Raw genomic sequence first — 16,351 nt, 5'->3', positions numbered from 1 at the left:
TAAGCTGTGCTTTGACCTAGAACTCACAGGTGGTGCTCTACCACAACTCAGTAGTTAAGAATTTGCCCATTAATTTGTGAAACTGTCTCAGGTTTTGGCCTTTTATGATACAGTAACTAATGCACATTAGTGAACACTCCAGTGTCTCCTTTAATATTTCCTGCTTCAGCAAATTACCAGGTCTTCCAAAATGAACCACATCACACTCACTCCAAATGGAGCAGTTGTTTTGGATTTATACAACGTGCCACAAGCCTCAAAATTCCAGATCCTAGATCAACAATGCAGTTGTCTACCAAAGCACAATGTTAACTCTTGTTCCTCAAAGTTACTCAGCCTAATCTCCTGAAATCTTTTTGGCCTAGTTGAATTAAGCTCTTCAGTACTAGGCACTGCCAAGCAGGAAGGGAATCAAGAAGTAAGTAAAAAATAACTGAGCTGGGAAATTAATAACTACTTCCTACTGTTTTAAAACCACAATATTTTAAATAATCCTAGCCAGCATATGCCACTGAATTACTATAATAATTCTAAAATGCAGAGAAAGGGGTCAAAAGGTTTTCTGTTTTAAATTTTATATAAATAGCAACAAAACCCCAAACCACTGTTCCTTAAGATAATCTACCTTCAAAGTAATGAACTGCAGCAGATCCTCCAGGAGAGCTGGGAGGGGGATGCCCACGTTCAGGACTGACCTGAAACATTGCACAAAAGCCGTGGTTTAGAAAATATTTATAAAACATTTAAAAACCTGTCAGGGAATAGATTGTACACTTTAAATACAGCTTCAAGCAAAACTAACAGGAACTTACATACTGCTGGGTCTAACAGCTCAATCCAGTCAAAAATGGGAAGCTAAAAAATGCCAGGTCAGTGCTTTTGACTAAAGGGAAGAGATCTGAATGATGACTTCTCTACTGTATGAAACTATGCCAGTAACAATCTGTAGTTTCAAACCCCCATGTCAATCCAGTCTTCCCCCAAGACAATGAACATCCACAGCTCCTGATGAAACCAGGAAGAGTTCCTGTATCCTCCTGTGAAAACTTCAGCCATTAAGTGCCAGCTTCCTGATTTTACAGGTATACATTAGAATGCCTTTTAATGATAATAACACAAGGAATGGGATTTGCCAAATGCCCCATGTAAAGAATTACTAGTACAGTTGCTATTTTAACTGTCACTGCTTCTTCTGTAATTCAGAAACTACAAAACTATTTTGAAACTCAGCTGTGGAACCACAATAAAGACATTTGTATTTGGTCATACAATGTGTTAAGAGACTCTCTGCATATCCAGGCTTAAGTCTTGCCGCCACTGAGACCAAGAAATCATCTCAGTGCTGACTCCAACACAGAGCAAGTCATACAAACCTGTGCAATGCTGGATACACTGCTAGCCTTTCTCTTCAGCGATCCTTCCTGGCAAACAGTGAGCAGAGAACTGGGAAGAATTGATCTGAAATCGTTAAAGGATCGACGGCGAATTCCTTCGAGCTCCTCTGGAACTCTCAGGGAATGTGGGGGAATTTTAGGAAAAAGCTTTGAAAGGAGAGCCTCCTCTGAATTGCTGTAGCGACCAAAGGCTCGAGAAATTCCTATCAGGCAGGGCACTGCATACTTGCATAAATATTCTGGAAAAGAAAAACACATGTAACGGCACATTAACAGTGACCTAGAACTTCCTCTACATTGTTTTGCTACCACTTTACTAAACTGTTTCAGCCCAAACTGCTTTACAACAACTGATTTGTACAAGCACAGGAAAAACCATGAAAGAATCACAAACTACAATAATTCTGCTTCTGTATTTTCCAGTCAGCAACAAACAGAACAGAGAAGTGCTAAGGGAAGCTGAAAGACAAAACTCGCTTCTCGGGATTAATCCTGATAACCAGCAAACAAACACAAGAGAAGTTCAGAGGACAGGAGTTACAAATACAGTAACAATTTTATCACTACCTTTATCGTGCATTTGCGGTGTCTGGCACATTCCCAACAGGAACTGCATTACTTGTAGGATTGCATCCAAAATCTAAAGTCATCAAGATAGACATACAAAAATATCTTTTGGTAAAGTGATATCATTATCTTACACCAGATCATTATAACAAATGAGACCTGTAAATATTTATGTAAGCACCTCTGTGAAGATTTCTGAATGCTGTGTGACTAAAAGATTACATTGCCCTCACTCAGGTTACAGAGCTTCTCTTGCAAAGTCTGCAGTGAGCTTCAAGTGCTACACAATAAAACTGCAGCACTCCCAACCTCAGTATCAAAACTGGAATTCTAAAACTCTGGGCTCAGCAACTGACACCCAAAAGTAACTGCAGACCTATGAATATCCTCCAGGTACTTAACTATTAACACAAGCAAATTAATGCGTCAGTGCATCCCTTGCTGACAGGGAGCAGCTCTTCTCCAGACACTTGTCAGGATTGCAGCATTGCAGAACTGGGTAATACAACAGCACACACTTAAACTGCACCTGCTCTCGGAGAGATGCATCCCTGTAAGCCACGTCAGATAACAACGTCACCAAGCAGAAGCTGAAGTTTTCTGCCACTGGAAGCAAACCTGCAAAGTAATGGAGAGAAAATCAGCACTTAAACCACATTAGAAAGAACCAACACAGAAAGTGCAAACTGTAATAAAGCAAGAAGGCACAAGTGACTCCCATATCATAAAGTTCTGAGACAGATTGTAGAGAAAAATACTATTCCATACAAAATTTAGAAGCGCTCTAACCATCATAATTTCAGCGTAAATATCTAAAGAAAAATAAGAATTAAAAACCTTCCCAGGCTTTCAACTAATCTGAAATAAATCTTAATTACATAATACTGTATAAAAGTATTCTTACATTAAGGGAGCAAAAAAAAAAATGAAGTGTTTTAAACAGCAACTAAGCATCAAATCTAGAAGTAGAGAGTAAGAATCTCATGTTCCACTCTCCTACTCTACCCACTACACAGTCTTTTCCAGTTTAGTAACAAAATATATTGAACACAGAACCATTTGGAAAGTGCAATTCATCAAAAAGCAGCCAAGCAGGAAAACAAGGATCTATTCAACTTCCTTTGGCTTCTAAAGAAAATCAATATTAAAGGCTGTCAGGCCAGGAGCTAAGTAAGAACCTAGCAGGACTTCTCCCCTCCCCTTGAACCATGTCCTGAACAACCTTTGCTATTTCCATTTCCTGCCTGGCATTCCATAACAAAGATCAAAAAATCCAAACATCACCTCTGCCTTTCCGTGCATTGCTTTCTTCTATCCACTGCACTTTGGGAAGGCCCTTCAGGAGCCGCAGAAGGTAAGGAACCACAGTATCCTTGTGCTAAAGAAGAAAATATTCTACTGAAAATGGAGAAGAAAAGCTGAACCATATCATCTCAAGGTATTTTAGAGATGTGGTAAAATTATATTAGCACACACAAAACTTGCTTCTAATGATTACTCCACAGGCTTCTTGACTATTGCAAAACTGATTTCAAAATAAGCAAATGGAAGTAACCCAATTTGGTGCCTTAAATCCAAGCCTTTCATTCCAGGCAGCAGCTCATTCTCTGTAAAAGCTGGAGGAGAAAGTTGCAGAACAGTACTTAACCCCCAATATTTTATTAATTGACAGCAAGCTCCCAGAATAATTTTAAGACAGCTAAGAATTCAGAGTGCCAGTGCCAATTCAGCACATGTGATGCATCCCATGGCCTTGAACAAGTCACTTAACACATCAGTGTAACACTTCAGCTCCCTCACCTGCCAATCAAAGCACAGCACAGCTGCCTTATAAAACAAAAACCCCCAAAAAACCCAAAAGAGGAAAAAGAACAAGGTCAATTATTCCGTGCAAGCTGTACCATAGCACATGGTTACTAAACAGGAGGCGATTTGGGCCTGATGCAAACCTCAGCAATATGAAAAAATTTAAAGTGAGGTCTAATAGCACTGGACCTGGGACTCTGTCCGTGCTTCCTTTCCTCTACACAGAACAATACCAGGCCCAGCAGTCAGAGGGAAGAGAACCAGCTTGTGCTGGCCCTGCTGGCAGACACAGAAGGGATGCTTGTGCACAATGCAGCCTGTGTGCCCTGTCTGTCTGTTTATCCTGGCTTGAAAGGGCCTATTGCAAACCTGGCCCTGAGGAACACACTGCAGCATCCCTGCCAGTCAGGAGCATGTGGGGAAGAACATGCAGTGACACACCTGGTGTAAGTAAATCCTCCTGAAAGCTCTTTCCTTTCTCTGCTTAAGCCATGATAACCAGAACAGCACAGCAGCTGTGGCTGTGGCAGTGCCATGGCTGCTGCCTGTCACACCTACCAGTATTTCCTTGCTCTTCTGACTGCATCCATCCCTTATCTCTGACCTTTTAAATCTACTTTTATGAAGAGCAAATAGCAACTTTTCATTCACTGAACAACTAAACTTGAATTAATCCAAAATCTTTGTAGGTAAATAGGTAGCCTAAGTGAGAAAAATACCTGAAGGTCAGATTCAATTAGGAAGATCCCTAAAGCAATAACAGCATCCCTACGACGTTCATCCAACTGGAAAATCCCATGGAAATCCACTGGACACATACAGAGCAGCTTTTGTACCTGAAAAACAGCAGAGAGAAAGAACAGTGGGATGAGACTGAAAAACAAATTGATGCTTCTTTGAAGCACACAGTAGTCTCTCCATCTTCTGGAACAGATTTGGCCATGTTTCCCTCCTTCAGTCACCAATCTTAGTGAGAACAGCCAAGGACAAGGAGTGATGAATTACAGAAACCAGAAAAATCTCAAGTAGATGTCAAGCATTTTTTCTACAACATGAGCCGATTTAGAGATTTTCTTGAACACTTGATCAAAGTGCTGAAGTATGATAAAGCCTTTGTTCCGCTACTCTTAGATGCAGGAAATATGCAGCAGGCACTTTTATTATATTTACTCAACTCCTGTAAACAAAAAATAGGTGGATGCAGCTTCAGTCACAGCTCCACCAATGCCTTCTACATATACAGAGCTGAAAAATTAACTGTTGCCAACCTGTGTATGACTCCTGCTCAAATCCTGTCAACATAACAGATTAAGTTTTCAGAACTATTACTTTCTCATACTGACCAGTTACTTCTCTCCATACTCCACAAATACAGATTTAAAGAATACATCAAACCTCCCAAATACTTTGTTCTTCTATGGAATTGTTAATAAATGGGAAAATGCATCCTGTCCTTTTACAAATTTCCTTGATGTTAATAAAGACTACCTAAAAATGGCCTTCATAATAAATAACTGCTTGACTTACTAATGTTTGAAGGTCAAGCCACTTCCTATTTAGATAACTCTATGAATATCCCACCTTGAAATTTCTAAAGCAAGAAACAACCTCCCTAGAGGATTAGAAGAATTTACTGGATGCTCAGTGGAATTTGAGATTCTGGTCCCTCAAAAGCCAGACCTCCTAATTACAAGACCTGTAGTACAACAGATAATCCTCTGCCTCAACAAAAAATACAGTAGACGAAATATGAACTTTGGAAAATGACTGCTGATACGTGGTTCCACGTCAGGTTACATTTGCAATAACAATAACATGAGTAACTTCAGTTAGATATGAACTGCTGCTATCACTGAACTGCTGTATTCTATCAAACTGAAGAAAACAAAAACAAAAACAAAAAAAACCAAAAACAAACAAACAAAAAAAACACACACACAAAAAAAAAAAAAAAACACAACCAAAAAAAGCCCGGATATTTGCGAATCAACAGCAGGGCGTAAAAAAATTATTCACCGTTGGCTGTCACATCAATGGTACATTTCCAGAATAAGAAATAAGAAAGGAAGACTGCAAAAGCTGGCTCAGAACAAGCACTATAATTTTCATCAGCACACAGCGGTGCTTTTTGCAGCCATTTAGTCAGGATTCTTGCCCGCTGCCGCTGGGACATGCCGCCACTCGGTGCCCAGGGCCCCGGGCTGTCCCTCCCCGCTGCGGGCACCGCACAGACCCAGCCCGGAGCGGGGCAGCCCCTCGGGGCTCTGCCCTCCGCACAGCTCCACCTCACCCACCTCCTACCGCCACTGCCTGCGCCGCCGGCATTTACCCAGACACGCGGGGGAACGCAGCCAGCCCCAATTAGCTTGAGACCATATTCTACACACTTGGGGGACACGCAGCAAGATCCAGTTCCTTGCCCCGAGGCTCGCTGCTGCCCCACACGGGCATCCCTGAGGCCCGGCCGCGCCGAACGCAGAACGGACGGAGCTGTGGGGACAGAACCCCCTCAGAGCCCACAGACAGCCGCGCCAAGGCAGAGCCGCGTCCCGTCTCCCGGCCCCATCCCGCTCCCCACGCGTGGCAGTGCCACGGGGGCCCGGACACCCCGCACACGGCACAGGCGGGGCACAGAGGGGCCGCGGACGGCGCCCACCGGGCTGCTGGCGAGCCCCGCCGCGGCCGGCTTCCACGCGTGACAACCCCGCAGCCTGCACACACGCAGCCCCCACGCGTGACGGCCGCTCCCCGCCCTCACCTTCTCCAGAGGAGCCGGGTTCTGCACCGCCAGCGACCGCGCCAGCGACAGCACCGTGTTGAAGTAAAAGCCGCGCGAGGTGGCCGCGCTGTTCGCGCGCCCCGCAGGGCCCGCGGAGGGAGCCGCGGCGGTCCCGGCCGTGGCGGCCGCCGTCCCGGCCGCCGCCGCCGTGGCCGCCGTGGCCGCAGCCGCCGCCGCCGCCGCCACCGCCGCGGCCGCCATGTCGTGGGGGAACGGCGCCGGCCGGCCCGCCTCGCCCCCGCCCGCGAGATCTGCGCGTCCCGCGGGAGCACGGCGCACCAATCACGACACAAAGATGGCGGCGCCCGGCGCGGCTTCACTTCCGCCCGGTGCCCCGCCCTCCCTGCGCAGCCATCGCTCCCCATATTCCCCCTCCGCCGCAGTGGTCCCGCCCAGCAGCTGCCTGTCCACCCGCGGCGCTGCGGCGCGCTCACCCCGCCCCGCGGGGGGGAAGGCGCTCCGTGACTCCGCCCGGCGCTTCCGCCCGGCGCTCGGTGCGGTGGGCGGAAGCAGCGGAGCGGCGGCGGCCCGAGGCGGGGGCTTGGGGATTTCTGTGAGGGGCCAGGGCTCCTTGCGGGCGTTCTCCCGGCCGGCGGTGCCATGTCGGCGCTCCCGAGGAGCTACAACCCGTTCGCAGAGGACGAGGAGGAGGATGTGGCGCCGGCGGGTGCCGGCAGGGCGGGCGGCGCGGACCGGCAGTGGTACCTGCAGCAGGAGGTGCTGCGCCGCTCCGCCGCCACCGCCGACAGCACCACCCGCTCCCTGTCGCTGCTCTACGAGTCCGAGCGCATCGGCGTGGCCGCCTCCGAGGTGGGTCGGGGCCGGCAGCGGAGCCTTCGCCCCCGGGCCGCTGGGGAGGAGCGGCCGCAGGGCCCGAGCGCTGCCGCCTCCGGGAGGGGAGCCTGGTTCTCCCTGTCCCCCTGGACAGTCTCCTGGAAAGTCCCTCTTTACCCGCTGTTTTCCAGCCAGCCTGTCTCCCTGTGTTTTCTGGGTGGTGGCGTTTAGGTTTTGGGGGAAAAATCCCAGTCGCAGCCTGTGTGAATAGTGCTGAGGCTTGGCACTTTTCAGCTGCTTTCACCAGTTCCTACTAATTTTTAGCTGACTAAATAGTTTTTAGCAGTTCTCTTGGTTAGACGAAGGGTCTTCCCTGTTAGTTGTTTGTGATGTGCTTGGGTTCACGCTGATTAATCATTTCCTTCATTCCTCTGGCTCTGTTTCAGCACTTCGTGCTCGGGCTCATAGAGGTCTTGTCCATTGTGTCACCTGCTGTAATGGGATGTTCCTGTGTGATGCGGTTGCCTAAATTAACCCCAGAGCATGCCCAAGCTGCAGCCAGTCCTGATGCTCGGAGGGCTCTTGGTGGGACTTCTGTGAACTTTCAGACTCGTGATTTGTTTGTTAAGGAAATCACAAGGGAGGAATCAAGAATTCAGGCTTGATATAGGGCTTGTGGTAAAACTTGATGTCTGTGTGTTTGTGCCTGAGAGGCGGGAAAAGAATATTCAACTAAAACTTCCCAGAGTTTAGGAAGAATATGAACACAAGTTCTTTGTTTTGCACTGGTGGTAGCTGCAGGCAACTTTCCTGCCAGCATTAATCTTTGGATTACTTTGGAATAGTGCTTGTGCTGCTGAATTAGAAAATAGTGTACTTTTATATATAACATTTCCTAAATCCTACACTGTTAAAATTAACGGAAATATTCCTGAAGTCTCAAGAAATTCTGTTTGGGTTTATTTCCTTTGGTTGTTCTATTTCTAAATTATCAGAAACATCCCAGTAAGATGAAAGAATTCCTTCCCATTGAGGGTGCCATTCATGACTAGAAATTGTCCTCTTTGCTCATTCCCTTGCCATAAACATGTGCATTTCCCCCACATCACCCATCTGGTGGTCAGCCATAGATGCAGATGTCAGCTTGACAAAAGGCCAGTACAGAAAACTCGTGGGTGTTATTTGTGGTAGGTGCCAGGAACCAGGTCACAGGGGTGAGGATTTTACAGCTGGTTAATGCCAGTGGCTGACAGGCAACTATTGACTGAGATGCCCCGGGGAGTGAGGGGAAAAGCTGTTTGCCCTCATAAATAATCTGCACAGGTGAAGGAACACTGTTATTTACCCTGGCTTTATGATCTGCTTTCCCTGTCCGTGCCCTCAGGAGCTGGTCCGTCAGGGAGAGGCTCTGAAGCGCACGGAGCAGATGGTGGATAAAATGGACCAGGACCTGAAAACCAGTCAAAGGCACATAAACAGCATCAAGAGTGTTTGGGGGGGCTTGGTGAACTACTTCAAAGCCAAACCTCCAGAGAGCAAGCCAGAGCAGAATGGAGCCCCTGAATATTATGCCAACAGCAGGTAGGTAACATGAACTTTTTTATTTGGGACTTGTCTCTCACAGCATCTTTGAAATGTCACAAGAAAATGAGAAAGTAAAACGTCTGTTGGTTCTTTCAAACTCTTGTAAACTCCTGAGATGGTCTAGCTACCTTTTTTCTTTAATGCTGAGGTCAATACTGATGTTTTCTTTTTCTTTTTTTTTACTAGGTTAAAAGAAGCAATCGTGTCTAGTAAAGAACAAGAGTCAAAATACCAGGAAAGCCATCCAAATTTGAGGAGGCTAGATAATTCAGGTTTGTTAACTTTATTTTACACTGCCTGTAATCCATGTGGGCAAACTTGAAGAGTGATGAAGGCAGGGACCCTTCAGCCTGTCCAGCTACTGATTTACCTTGCTGCCTAACATCTGGAGATTTGTATCCCAGCCCTCATGCTTTTAAATCTAGGGAATTGTTTCCATTAAACTCTTTATATCTGTAGTGAAGATGTTATACCCCCTATAAGCTAGAAGCAACCAGTGCTTATAGGGAATGCACACAGTGTGCAGACAGGGTTTCCCAAAGTTTGCCAAAATGTTACATATTCAGAGGTTCTCCTTTTAACCTTTGTTTGTCATAGTTTTCAGACACATTGTCCTTGTTATTTCCAACATGAATTCTAACCCTCCATACTGAAATCATTTCTTGATTCTCAGAAGGTGATGCGTGGAGTTTAGCCTCCTTCCCCCTTCTCTCAATCCATTAACTTCTGTGAGGGCTTTTCGTGCTAAATAGCTGTTTCTTTATCAGCTGAGCTTCGGCTATGTAACACAGTAAGAGTGGGAAAGCAGCAGGATATCCGTGGTGGTGGTGGTGATGGTGGCGGTGATGATGATGATGGTGGCGGCCTTCCCTTCCCTTCCCTTCCCTTCCCTTCCCTTCCCTTCCCTTCCCTTCCCTTCCCTTCCCTTCCCTTCCCTTCCCTTCCCTTCCCTTCCCTTCCCTTCCCTTCCCTTCCCTTCCCTTCCCTTCCCTTCCCTTCCCTTCCCTTCCCTTCCCTTCCCTTCCCTTCCCTTCCCTTCCCTTCCCTTCCCTTCCCTTCCCTTCCCTTCCCTTCCCTTCCCTTCCCTTCCCTTCCCTTCCCTTCCCTTCCGGCGGCGATGATGATGGCGGCGGTGATGGTGATGATGATGATGATGATGGCGGTGATGTGTCAGTGACCAGGGAAGGCCCCGGGACACCCGTTTCTCCGCGCTCCGTGCAGTGCCCGGCTGTGCCCGGCAGGCGGCGGCGCTCCCCGCGGTCCCGGCGCTGTGTGCGCCCGGGGTTCGCTTCTCTCGGCCTGGCTTCTCTCTCCCAGCGCCCTGCCGCGGCTACGGGTGGCAGCACAAAGGAGAATAATGTAGCTAAGGTGTTCATCTTCAGAGCTGGCCCATGGACAGTGGTCTCAGCCTACTCCCATACTCTGGTTATGTGATTGCCTGGCAGCTGTGGTCAAACTAATTTTTAACAGCCTTGCTAAAATTTCAAAGCCTCTTCTTACATGCTTTTTGATTATACAATATACTGTACTCTGTACTCTTAACAGATAGTGATTTCAACAAAGCAGATTTAGTTTCTTCGGTGCAAAAGGATGTCTACCCAAAGAACCAACAACTGCGAGCTTACCACCAGAAAATTGACACCAACTTAGGTGAGTGAGGAAACTGAAGCTGTTTGATGCATTGTGAATTTTTGATTCCTAAACCAGATAAAATTATTGTGCTATATTGCCAACACTTTTTTAAGTTAATATGCAAAATTTGATGATAATTTTAAAAATCATTTGCTTGTATTTGCATTTCAAAACTATCTACATGGTACCTTCCTTTAGACCCAAATAATTTAAAGCAATGCACAGCTTTTGAAATACATGCTTTGCTAAAAATTGCTAAGAATGGAAAGACACTAAATATTTAATTTGTGGATTTGCTGCATTTCTTCTATTACATCTCAAAACCATGCAGCTGAGTTTGCCTTCCTTTGTTCTGTAGCATATAGACAAAGTGCCTGTTTACTTACATGTGTCACTGTGTAGCTGACCCAGAAAGAAGAGATGGGGAAAAATCAGAAGGGAATAAATCAGAGAGAAATGGTCAATCACAAGGGCTAGTTCAATGTTCTGTTCTCAAGCTGTGGAAAACTTATCTCAAGAAGCATTTATACCAATCAATCATGCAGTGAAATTGTCATGTTTTGGTCAATTACAAAATCTAGAAATTGGAGTTTTTTATCTATGATAAATAACTGCTTAAATCTTCAGCACCCTGATATCATCTCTGCATGAAGTTTAAAGAAAAACAATTGAGGTACTGTGTATGCTGAGCAGAGAAAAGATGTACCAAATTTTCTATGATACATTTAAAAAAAAGGTAAAAACTACAGGGTATGTCATTTCACAAAGATCCAATTTGGTGTTAAGCATTTGCTTAACACCAAATGTAAAATGTAAAAAAGGAGGAAGTGACCGTTTCTGGTAGGAACAGTACAACTATGAACATACCAGTCCTTCCTCTATTTCAGAGGAACACTCAGGCTTGAGGAATCGTATCTGATGTTTTCTAACCCGGGGTTTTGGAGAAGAAGGAATCCTGATAGTGGCCATTTAGAGGACACATGTTAACAGCACTTTGATTCTTTATGGTCCCTCTCTCCCCTGGCAGATGAGATGTCTTCTGGGCTGAGTCGCCTGAAGAGCCTTGCTCTTGGCCTGCAGACTGAAATAGAAGAGCAGGACGATATGTTGGATCGGCTCACAAAGAAAGTAGAGACACTGGATGTCAACATTAAAAACACCGATAGGAAAGTCCGACAGCTTTAAAGGATTTTTAGGATTTCTTTTGTCCTGTGTTGGTTCATCCTGAATGCCTCATCTCAACCAATCTCTTAAAGAAAATCTTGGGCAGTGTATTTCTCTTCTTTTTTTTTTTTTTTTTCTGCCATGTTACTAGTTTTGTTGTCCTTAAAATTACATAGTCTTAAGTCAGCACAATACCTCACATTTCCTCTTGGTTGACATGGAAAAGTGCATGTGGAGTAAAATCTCCCAGCACTGGGTCAGGGTGCCCCACTCAGTTGTGTCATGTGCATGGAGGAATTTGCCCTCACAAAGCTGCAGTGTCCTTGGCCTGGGAGCTGTGATGAGAAAAGGAACTGCATTTTTGCCTCTGTTTTGGGGAGGGGGCAGGGGGAACAGAACGTGCTGCTTTGTTCAGAACAAATGTTGCTAATTCTGTTTACCTACAGATATGTTAAATTCAGGGGAAAATGCTGATTTCCAGCTGTAAAAACATTTAAGTGACTGTTCTGCGGCATTTCTGGGGCTTAAGGAATGAACTGTTCTGTGGAAGTTGTAAAATATCAAGGGTGTCATGCAGTAATGGTAATATCCTGTGTGTGTTCCCTTTGCTAAGACAAATTCACCCAAATGGTGCATCCACAAATTGTGGATTTTTTGTTTAGGCAACTAAATACTCTTTACAGCGTTGTCAGTAAAGATCTCTAAGGGTATCTTATGGTCTGCAAGAAACATTCATTGACAGCGACCCAAAAAGTTTGGGTAACAAAATCAGAACTTAAATGTATGTGCTCTTAAAGATTCTTTTGCAGAAATACTTACCATCTGTTTTTAATTTTCTGCTCGTTCTCAGTTTGTTCATTTAGGTGGTTATTTGAAAAGCTAGCTTCCATTTTAGAAATGGAGAGTTGCTCTGATAGTGCCCAGATTGTAGAAGGTTGTTCTTTAGCATTTATTTCAGATGAGATTACAGATGGAGCCAATGCTGTGCTTTGCTAAGTAATGTGACTGTTTAGAAACTCCACTATGGTTCACATGTATCTGTGTTGGCTTAGCAGAATAGTTCCTGCAAATGAAGAAAAGCCCAAAACCATTTTTGAGTCTTCCAGACAGAATTTGGGCCTTTCACTTTGTTTTGTTCTTTTGTCAGGGTCACTGTAGAACAAAATATCACAATTCTGCTCCAGCCTGAAGACACGACAGTGAGAACTTGCTGTGTGTCTTGAAAACAAGCAAGGTGCTCCTGTTTGGAGAGGCCAAGGGACCAGGGTCAGTATTGGAACTTCACAGGTGACAGTGTATGGCGAGGAAGAGATTGTTACTTCTCTTGAACTAATGCCACGTTGCCTTATGAATTCAAGAAAGACTTTGGTGTTCTGGGCTATCGAGCTTGTCCCCTTCACAGATGTCACATTTGCACCTCCCTCCTTCCTTTTCCGAGGGATTTGTTACCTTGAGCTCACTTGCCACAAGGTGCATCCAATTGCTAGGGAGGTAACAGAAATGGAGCCTTTCTTACTTTACTGTGTCTCCAGAAAGTTCACTTGTAGAAAAAGAAATCACTAAAAAAGCTACACTTATTGGACATAATTGGACACTTACTGGAAAAAAATACTATTTCTGGCATACTGGCAGGGTTGAGTTGTGAATTAGATTTAAGGTGATCCTCTGTTTTCTTTGTTACTGATGGCATTGATTTCAGTTCCCCGCAGAAAAATCTCTTTTGGAGGGACATAAAACTTCAAGAGCAATTGAGTACCTGTAATTGCTTTTTAATTTTACAGTTTGTATCATTTATGCACATTAAGAATTATAAATAGCCTATGAATATTAATATATCATTTAAATATTTGGGTTTATACCATTATTAATTATCTTACTCTGTTAGAATATTTATTAATTATATGATTTGATGTCTCAAGAAAGTTGATAAGTTTATTTAGTAAATTATACAGTTGTTAGTATTCATATGTTAAGTACCTCAGTGAAGGAAGATCAAAATTTTGATGATACCTGGTTTAGTTCCTTATTTGTATTTTAATAACACTCCTTTTAGTGTGAGATCTGCCTTCACCTGAGAGCAACTGTGTCCCAGCTCAGTGTTTGCTAAAGTCAGACTGATAACAAGGACGGACACCGAGACTTTCTTGACTAAGTTATGGCAAATGGAGGAAAAATGTCACTGGAGGATCTGGTTGTGTTAAATATGCAGTAAGAATTCTGGAGCTTGAATCCAAGCAGAAACCTTTGATTTAAGGGTGAAGTGTGCTGCCTTTCTGATGTAAGCTATTTCATTTTTAGTCTAAATTATTTCACAAAATTAACTCAAGTTTTTCAGCAACCAAACGTTTGGTTGTATTTGCCTTATGAAATATTCAGTGCATCCTGGATATCTTTGATGCCTTTAAAAACACAGGCAGGGAAGAGGAATAAAAAATAAATCCCAGTTTGTGTTTTGGGAATAAAAAATAAATCCCCGTTTGTGCTTTGAGAATGCCCTGATCCAAGCAGAGTAGAAACACAGGATCTCAGCCTTGTGGAATCTCTACAGATTAATCTAACTCCTCGTGTCTTCTAACGATCCCATTCACTGCCTCAGTAATGTGTGCCTGCCTTTGCTTAGGTTTTCTTGCTCTGTTTGTTATTTTTGTTTGGTTTTAATGGCCTTGTTTTAAAGGATCATTTCCCACACTGGGTTTCTTTTGCAGGGGGAAAAAGATGGTGCTTGGATATAAAAGTATTTCTGCTACAAACTGAATTGCTTGTCTGCTTTCATATTGATTTTTGCTGATAACAAACTTAAATCTAACTGACGTGAGGAGGCACCACTATTTTGCAATAGTGATGATGTTTTTTATCTCTTGGAATAACTTTCCATCCTACAGGAAAAGGAAATTGAAAGGAAAATAACCACATGATTTTTGCTTTTCCAGGAAATGCCATTTTTGCATGTATAATGAAGGATTTACTTCAGTAGATTTTCTTACTGAGATCTTCTTGGATACTGTTGAAAAACTTTAGCTGTGTAGAGTCCAGGACTTTCAGAAGAAATTTAATTTGCACTTGTGTGCTAATTTTTTATAAAATAAAATATTTTGCCTGCATATTTGTGTTGGCATATAAGCTGGTGTTCTTGCAGCAAAATAGCTCTGGTTAATTTTATTGGCTTGGGTACAAGTTTAATAAGGTCAGAAGAAGATGGCAAAAAACCCATTTCAAGTATTTTTTATAAAAGGCAATTTGCCAATTTCTCAAAAAGTTTGCTAATCAATTTTGAAGAGATCCTAAACACTGGGAAGTGTCATATACCCTTCACAACACAGACATAAAATTCTAAATGCAGCAATGAAGAAGAACAGGAATAACAAGTATCTGATGACCAGACTCCTAGGTGTATTTGATTTTTAAATTTCCTGAGCATTTAATTAAATCTTGTAACAAATTCTTTGTAGCTGAATTTTAGTCTGTACTACACAGATTTTTTTTGCTGTGCTGAGCTGTAGTGGCCCTGCTGAAATCGTTGGGACACGATGATGTCAGGGGTTCTTTTAATGTGTGAAATTCACCTGAAATATTTTGCTGCCTAGTAGTTTTTGTGAGGTGATGTCATTTGTTAAATGGTGAAATAGAAAATTATTTCCAACCAGTCTGCCTTCTGAACAAACATTTTTGTAGGCATTTTTACAAGCATAACATCATACAGAGGATATGTGTTAATTTTTACTTTGAAATACATAGGACTTAATTTTCAAACCACAGGTAGTGATTATTTGTGTCTGTGGCTTTTTTAAATAGAACTTTAATTCTGTGCCACCCGGGCATAACACTTTTTGTACAAGTCAAATTGCATTATCTTTTATTTAAATGCTAAACTGGACTGTAGCTCAGCAGTTTAAGAGATTGAATGGAATGAGTATTGAATGGTAAGACAGTCAATAAAAGGTGCTTATTATTAAGGAAGAGTTGTTGCATTTATTTCCCTTTTATTTTAAATTACAACTTCATTGATATTCTTCCCCCATTACATCTGTTAACACACAGGAGCTACTCTACTAAGTTTGTAGCAGCACGGACATAAGTTTGCAGCTGTTGGGTTTTGGTTTTGAGGATAAAAGAGGGTATGACATTTCTGTGTTATTCTTGAGTAGATTCTCTTAGATTCCTGACAGAGGAATGTAAACCAGCATTTATTTTTGCAAAAGAATTTATTTGTGATGATAAAATAATTCCAGATGTTGCTTAAAAAGTAACCTTGCCCCATAGTGTTTGGTATTATCAGGAATATCAATAACTGGATGTATGCATGAACAGGGGGCAGGTTATAGGAGCAAGGCAAAAAAAGATACAAACCTTTTTGAAAACCTTCTGGTATTTGTGTGGTCCCAAATTTGGTGATGGTAGAAAACTTGTGAAAGTCTTGACCTTCGGGTAGGTCCTTACTTGTATGTGAAGGGAGGAACTTGGCTTCTGAATTTTTTTTGCAGTAGAGTTTAATTTTGATACTGTAAAACAGAGACTCAGAAGTGCTATTTATTATGGAATCTCAGAAAGAGCAAAAGTTAATAGACAGTTTTGGGGTTTTTTTAATTCACATAACTGATTTGCTGCCTTTTTGCTGAGAGTTCTTCAACAATTGGGAATTGAGAGCACTTCC

The 16,351-nt window shown here is 43.3% G+C and overlaps 2 protein-coding genes across 3 annotated transcripts in view; one reads left to right on the top strand and one right to left on the bottom strand.

Annotated features, from left to right (window-relative positions):
• PI4KA (phosphatidylinositol 4-kinase alpha) overlaps positions 1 to 6,747 on the bottom strand; it is a 54,298-nt gene extending 47,551 nt beyond the window's left edge. Inside the window, exons 1-7 of one of the 2 annotated variants that reach the window (XM_066331378.1) lie at positions 6,526 to 6,747; positions 4,487 to 4,603; positions 3,246 to 3,339; positions 2,491 to 2,579; positions 1,962 to 2,034; positions 1,374 to 1,633; positions 626 to 695 (exon numbers count right to left, since the gene is read on the bottom strand). In XM_066331378.1, coding sequence (XP_066187475.1) covers positions 626 to 695; positions 1,374 to 1,633; positions 1,962 to 2,034; positions 2,491 to 2,579; positions 3,246 to 3,339; positions 4,487 to 4,603; positions 6,526 to 6,747 — 925 coding nt within the window. The remainder of the gene's footprint in view (positions 1 to 625; positions 696 to 1,373; positions 1,634 to 1,961; positions 2,035 to 2,490; positions 2,580 to 3,245; positions 3,340 to 4,486; positions 4,604 to 6,525) is intronic. The other variant, XM_066331379.1, reaches the window with a different exon arrangement.
• A 264-nt stretch (positions 6,748 to 7,011) lies between these two features.
• Positions 7,012 to 15,657, top strand: SNAP29 (synaptosome associated protein 29). The gene is made up of 5 exons (XM_066331377.1): positions 7,012 to 7,356; positions 8,705 to 8,901; positions 9,091 to 9,176; positions 10,450 to 10,554; positions 11,564 to 15,657. Exons 1-5 carry the CDS (start codon positions 7,147 to 7,149, stop codon positions 11,719 to 11,721), a joined length of 756 nt encoding a protein of 251 aa, XP_066187474.1. The 5' UTR covers positions 7,012 to 7,146; the 3' UTR covers positions 11,722 to 15,657.
• Positions 15,658 to 16,351: the final 694 nt, after the last annotated feature.

The sequence above is a fragment of the Sylvia atricapilla genome, chromosome 17 (assembly GCF_009819655.1).
Source record: "Sylvia atricapilla isolate bSylAtr1 chromosome 17, bSylAtr1.pri, whole genome shotgun sequence".
NCBI lineage: Eukaryota > Metazoa > Chordata > Aves > Passeriformes > Sylviidae > Sylvia > Sylvia atricapilla.
This window is presented reverse-complemented; position numbering and strand designations above follow the sequence as displayed.